The sequence below is a fragment of the Sardina pilchardus genome, chromosome 9 (assembly GCF_963854185.1).
Source record: "Sardina pilchardus chromosome 9, fSarPil1.1, whole genome shotgun sequence".
Classification (NCBI taxonomy): Eukaryota; Metazoa; Chordata; class Actinopteri; order Clupeiformes; family Clupeidae; genus Sardina; species Sardina pilchardus.
Genome location: NC_085002.1, coordinates 1,831,207 through 1,837,555, shown reverse-complemented (window position 1 = coordinate 1,837,555; position 6,349 = coordinate 1,831,207). Strand labels below are relative to the sequence as shown.

The following is a 6,349-nucleotide window of genomic DNA, read 5'->3' as shown; positions in this document are numbered from 1 at the left end:
AAAAATATTTCAGTGTGGCCTGCAGTGGATGTCTAAAGTAGTCCCTTTATGTTTTTTTTGTTTTTTTTTCAATTTTAAAGGTATGAGGTCCATTTCTAAATGTTTGCAGTAATTCCATCTTCGTCTTCCTCTGATGAAGAACAAGGTTTGTGGAGCAACATTACAACAAGCACAACCAGACTTTGGACATCTAAAATAAACTCAGTGAGTGCAAAGTTCAATAAAAAACAGGTGAATGACCCAATTTCATTTGTGTGACTACTGTATTCCACGGCTCCTCTCTTAAATCACTGCACATTAGCTTCCTCAGCCAGTGCAGTGCAGTGCTTTGGACTAGTAATCATCATGGGAGTCACTGAGAGTGATATTTTTCACAGCCCATGATCATGATCACTATCACTATCAGCTCTATCATGTTATTATCATGTTTATTAAGCAAACTACTGGACTGGACAAACATTTATGAAGAATTTGGGATTGTGAAGAATCAAAGAAATTGAAAACAGGGGTAGTAATATGATCTCCCATCATGGGAGGACAAGAGTCTCTGAATTCGGCCAGATTTATACAATGTCACATGACTTTTTACAATATTTACCAGACCAGTACATAAACGTGGGAATTGATGACTCCATACTAAACTAGAAAAGCAATCAGAGAGCGCAGACCTCCGCCTGTATTGTTCTTCCTAGGTTGTCATACATTTGAACCTAAACTATTCAGATCACCACCACGTGGCCATACCATGCCATTACACCACTAAGCTAAATACATAAACGGCGACGGCGACGGTGTTCCAGATCACTCCCAAAATGTAATCGTTTCTTCCTTGTCAAAATGTCATCGAAATCCATCCATCACTTTTTGAGTTATCTTGCTAACAGACAAACAGACAGACAAACAGACAAACAAACCAAGGTGAAAACATAACCTCTTCGGTGGAGGTAAATATTCCGGAAATGACTCTACTAATAAGCTGAACCAATACGCTTCTGGGCTACTAAAGGCCGTTTTTCACCGTGTTGTGCACGTTCACACTCTTCGGTAACTAGTTCAAAGTTCAGTTCACACACGTGCAAAGTGAACTGTTCACGTTCATAGTTCACCATTTTTAATTTTGAACTAGTTCAAATTCAGTTCATTTGAATGAAAATCTGTTTCTGACGGAATATAGGCTACTGCCACCTGTTGTTCTCATCTAATTGAGAATGTCCGTAAATTGGGCTTTATTTCACTGGGCAGATACATTTCTTTTAGGTCTATGCAGATACCGACGCCTAATAAATGCGGCCGCGCATTTATTAATAATTAATAATAAATGCGTCAGCTGTGCATGCCTGACAGCAGAAGAGTGTAGTTTTTACACCGGGAGTATGGAGGAGGCTGCCTGCTGCATTACCTGCAGCGATGGAACTGTTCAGTGACATACTGTAGCCTTTGAACACGTTATGCATCCCTCTATCATCACTGACATGTGCAGAATCTTTCCGCGATTGCATGCAGCGGTTCTGTGTAGCCTACAATGCATCTTGCGTAACGTGATCATGGGTAATGTAGTAAGGTAGTGCAAAGCTGTAGTTTAGGAGTGGCGCCCGTGGGCAGTGAGTGTGACAACGACATACTGTTTCTAAATTGCCAGCAGATAGTGTCACTCGACTTCTCAGGACAAAATTAATTCCGTAACGTTTAATTGGACATCAACAGTGATGTTCGTCGTTCATTTCCCATAATCTGAGCGAATTCACGTTCAAATTCATTATTTACAAATGTGCTGCGTTCAGTTCAGCGTTCACAGAAAAATGAACATGTTCAATGAACACGTTCTTTTGAACTCGTTCATGCACAACCGGTGTTGAACTGGTGCCGTTCAGAATTCTTTGAGCCGTGGTGCTATAGTATCTAGTGAACCAGCCCGCATTCACACCAGTTCTGAACCGAACCAAGGATGCGTCATCAGCAATGGGTGTTGCATGCAAACACAAGTTAATGAGATGCATAAACGGGAGAGTGATATGACCAGTTCTCCCATAACAAACGGCAGAAACTAGCTGTTTAAAATGTTAGTCAACGTCTGCAGTGTAGCCTAATGCTAGTTGAATCGTTTTGTTTACTCATGGCAACAGTTGATATGGACGGAAAACCTGAAGGCCCTTTTCCACCGCAGGATGAAAAATATCACTGACATGAATGAAGTCTTCTCCTCTGCAAAGATGCGCCTCAGCATGTCCACTGGACTGTCCTCCACACTCTGAGAACCTTTTGTGGCGATAAAGGCAATCTGTAGAATCATGGAGATGACAAGGGCGCCCACACCTACTGCATGGGGGACAGCATCAAAACCGGACAGAGCCGCACCAACCGATATTATCGTAATTATTCAGACTTAATGTGTGACAGCGATATTATTCATTATTAATGTGTGACAGCGATATTATCGTAATTATTCTCCGTCTGATCCCAGTATCAGCATCACTTTCCCATTATCATGTTATTGTAATGTGAAAACTACCACACAGGACTTTTTTTTTTTTTGGAAAGAATCAAAGTGATTATTTTTTTATCCTATGTTGATGCATTTTAATAAAAGCTTTACCACAACCTGAGAGTCTTCCGTTGCTTGAACACATTTTGCAAAACTTCGCTCACCGTACCAAAACTCTACACACAAGTGAAGATAACACAACACTAGGAAATAAACCTTTCACATCTATGCCAAATTGAAACTCTTCTATCAGTACCTAAACTCTGCAATCAAAACCCAACAATCCTTTGTCAAAATGTAACTCTGGTGACAAAATGAAACACACTTGCATCATATGCATACACTTGCAAATCAGGAGGAATATACTAGTCTACTTAATCTAAAACATATTTGCTTGAATACATTTAGAAAAACTTCACTCATTGTGCCAAAACTCTACACACAAGGAAACAATGACACAACACTGGGACATATACCATTCACATCACCATTTCCAATGGCTAAACGAATGGGCTTTTTTAGATGGCTGATTGGTGTTCAGTTTTGCAAGTAAGTGCGTTCAGGTGTCTATTTGAGCGGTTGCAATTACCCGATGTGTTTTGTATTTTGGATACATGTGTTTAACAAATGGTACTCTGAGATTTCATTTTTGAACGAAGTGTCTTATGTATGACATAGAGAGTAGTATGCAGGACCAAGTGTGTTGCATAAAGGAGTAAGTGTGTTGCAGAATTGCAACTAGAGTGCAAAGCAGCACTTTTGTTTAAGGTATAGGTATTGGTGTTTGAGATATGGCAGCAAAACGTAAAGTTGTGTTACTTTAGTCTAAGCATGGGTCTGTAGTGTTCAATCAACTGGCAAAAACTGTAATTGCTAGCCATTTAGAACTAAGCTGTCTTCGTCCTGCTACACAAAGATAGAAGTTTGTGTTCCTAATAATCTAATCCATGTATATCTTGTCTACACTTCCATACAAGCTGTATCGAGAATATACGGTATAAGTATATTGTATACTTTTTGTTTTGTTCCTCTTCATTCAATAGTCTTGTGTCTTTCCAATAATCTAATCTACATATGTCTTGTCTACAGCATATCAAGAATATGTCTGCTGTATGCTTTTTGTTTTGTTCTTCTTCATTCAATAATCTTTTGTCTTCCCAATCATCTAATCTACATATGTCTTGTCTACAGCATATCAAGAATATGTCTGCTGTATGCTTTTTGTTCCGTTCCTTTCTTGATCTAGTTGTGTTTCGTTGTGTCTTGTTGTAGCCTTGTTCACAGCATGTCTTCACAGCAATCACAATGAGAATCACAACACCACCAATAATAATTAATGTGATGGTATGGTATTGGAATTTTCCTACAGGAAAAAATAAAATTACAAAATGTGTAATATAAATCATGATTAAAAAAACTAAATCACATCAAACATTCTTAAACTACACACTAGATAAAAATACAAAAATAGCAGCTAGTGCTACAACAGTTCTATTCTATTTCAACATTCTATTTCAAGCTTTGGGAAGTGTTGCTAAAACCAGACTAACGCAACAAGGCATATCCACATTGTGTGTCTTACCATCTTCCTCACTCAGGGTCCTGATGATTGGCTCTCTACTGATGTGTTCCACCTCACAGGTGTACTGGCTCTTCCTCCTCTCAGGTGACACGGTGAGCACAGCTCTCTTCTGGAATGTTCCATCCATATTGGGCAGCGTCTCCCCCACATCCACATCCTCCTGCATCTCCACTTCATCTCTCTTCCAGGTGATGTTCACTCCCTCAGGGTAGAAACCTGTAGCGTGGCACACAGTTGAAGAGTCCTTCTGGAACAGAGAGACCTCTGGGGAGACTGAAAACAAATGGTTTCATAAACATAGATCAATAATGGCAATCATTACTGAAGGCATGCAAGTAAACAAGTCTAGCATATTTTTTACTTCCCCTCAAAGTCATCTAAAAAAAATAGAGCAATTCAGCCTCCTATAAACTGCTTGAGTGTTGTCTGCTGCTGTACCTTTCCTCTCCAGAATGCTGCTCCCATAATCAACATATTTCTTCAACCAATCAACACACGTCTCCTGGAAGTACATCTTCCTGTTCCCAAAATGCTCTGTATTGTCCCACTTTAGTTTGCTTGGGATGGCCTGTGGCACTGCTGCGATCCATCTCATGTTCTCCAGGTCTAGTGAGAGGAAGTCCTCTCCATCATAACCAAACGCTTCATGACCATCAGTGGCTCTAATGCCATCCTCCCACTTACAGCCATACTGCTTCTGCAAGACATGCACTCCTAGAGACACAGAGGAACCAGACAAATTAGAACTGTACCATGATAACAAATCATGTATCCTGTATGCCTGACTTTCAATTTATTTATCTATCAATCCATGTATTTATTCATTTATGACCTGCAGTGACAATCTACATATTGGTGTAAACATCTCATGTGTAGAACCTCAGCTGTAGGCTCTCAGTCTCACATTTCTATACTGTTAATATGGGGCTGTTAGTCTGGGGCACTTGGGTTGTTTAAATGTCTATACTGTATGTTTCCATGTGAAGAATTTCTTATATTCACTGTACAAACCCAAACTACTAGAAACATTCTGTTCACAATCCACAATCATGCTTGCACAATTCAGTTAAAAGCATTTTGATCCCAGAGTATAACTAACTGCCACTAAATTAACATTAATAAACCAGACACTGGTATTAGATCAAGGTAAGATGTTGGTCCTTTGGTTTGATTTTTTTTGTCTCTTCAGGTGTGAAGCCAGAACTGTTTTATTGGATTTAAATGTGGCAAATGATTGCCCCTACAACTTTATTCTCTTTCACTTGAACTAATGCAGAGTCCTTTTTGTGGTTTCTTTTGGATCGCTGGCCTGCAGGTTACTTTTGAAACCATTGGACCAGCATTTAACCAGTTGACATTGACCAGCATGGAATAAGTTCTTTCTTTGCACAACCCCACCAATCAACACCTTTAATTACCCTGTTTGCATCCAGTTCTCCCCTGCCTAATTATATTAGTGAATGACTTGTGTTAGTAGGCAATAAAGAGAGAGTGACTGAACCTACCTCCAGTCTGATTAAAGCGCTTCCCTAAAATGTTCATGTCTATCCTGAAGATCTGCTCATACATCTTAGCCAGCTGTGTTTCTAAATCCCAGTAATCCGGATCCTCCTCATGTATTTGCTCCATCCACGTCTGCCTGGGTTCACACCTCTTTATGTTGCTGTCATAGTAACTGAAATCCACACCATCCACCATCCCAACACTTATAAACTCTGGAATGTGTGGGACTCCTGATGTAGCGGTGTAGAAGTACTGCAGGCTGTGGAGTCCTGTAAACACAGAAGAATGAGACAGAATGCTGTAAATCAGGTGAGACTGCAAGATGACAGACAGGGAATGACCCCCACACTTCACCTTTGACCTCTTGACCCTCACATCTCTCCCCGCCCTTCCTGCTGCTGCTAATCCTTGGCCCTTTCCGAAACGGAGTCCCTATCACTTCGACTCGGTTAGCGAGTGAACTTCCTTTTCAAGTCACACTCGTGGGTGCGGAGAACACTCGCATTGAAAGGGTAGGGGTTAAAACAGCGCTACATTTCGGATGCGCTTGCCTTGAAGGGAGAAGGAAATTGACGTCATATTTGTTTTCATAGACATTATGAACGCAATATATATTTAATCGCCAATAAAGATGTTCTGGACACCCCTGTGTATTATACAGCCCTCTTCTCTCCTTTCATTACTATGAGTGAGGAGTTGCATTTTATGCTTTATTTAACATCAAATTATAAAAGTGCTGTGAATGCGACCTGCACATGTATTTAAATATTACAGCCTACTTC

At 40.2% G+C, this 6,349-nt stretch overlaps 1 protein-coding gene across 1 annotated transcript; it reads right to left on the bottom strand.

Moving 5' to 3' along the window:
• Positions 1-3,745: 3,745 nt before the first annotated feature.
• Positions 3,746-5,831, bottom strand: LOC134092402 (class I histocompatibility antigen, F10 alpha chain-like). Its single transcript, XM_062545241.1, has 4 exons — positions 5,570-5,831; positions 4,503-4,778; positions 4,065-4,337; positions 3,746-3,771 (listed from the first exon to the last, which is right to left on the bottom strand). The coding sequence occupies exons 1-4, from the start codon at positions 5,760-5,762 to the stop codon at positions 3,761-3,763; spliced, it is 753 nt and encodes a 250-aa protein (XP_062401225.1). The 5' UTR covers positions 5,763-5,831; the 3' UTR covers positions 3,746-3,760.
• Between the last annotated feature and the right edge of the window lie 518 nt (positions 5,832-6,349).

What these genes read in the sequence shown, in the direction of transcription:
- LOC134092402 (XM_062545241.1), bottom strand. Translation starts at nt 5,762, where the DNA reads ATGGTGGATGGTGTGGATTTCAGTTACTATGACAGCAACATAAAGAGG. An exon ending in GCGCTTTAATCAGACTGGAG is followed by an intron (nt 4,779 to 5,569) that starts GTAGGTTCAGTC and finishes CTGTGTCTCTAG; the next exon opens with GAGTGCATGTCTTGCAGAAG. An exon ending in CAGCATTCTGGAGAGGAAAG is followed by an intron (nt 4,338 to 4,502) that starts GTACAGCAGCAG and finishes ATTTGTTTTCAG; the next exon opens with TCTCCCCAGAGGTCTCTCTG.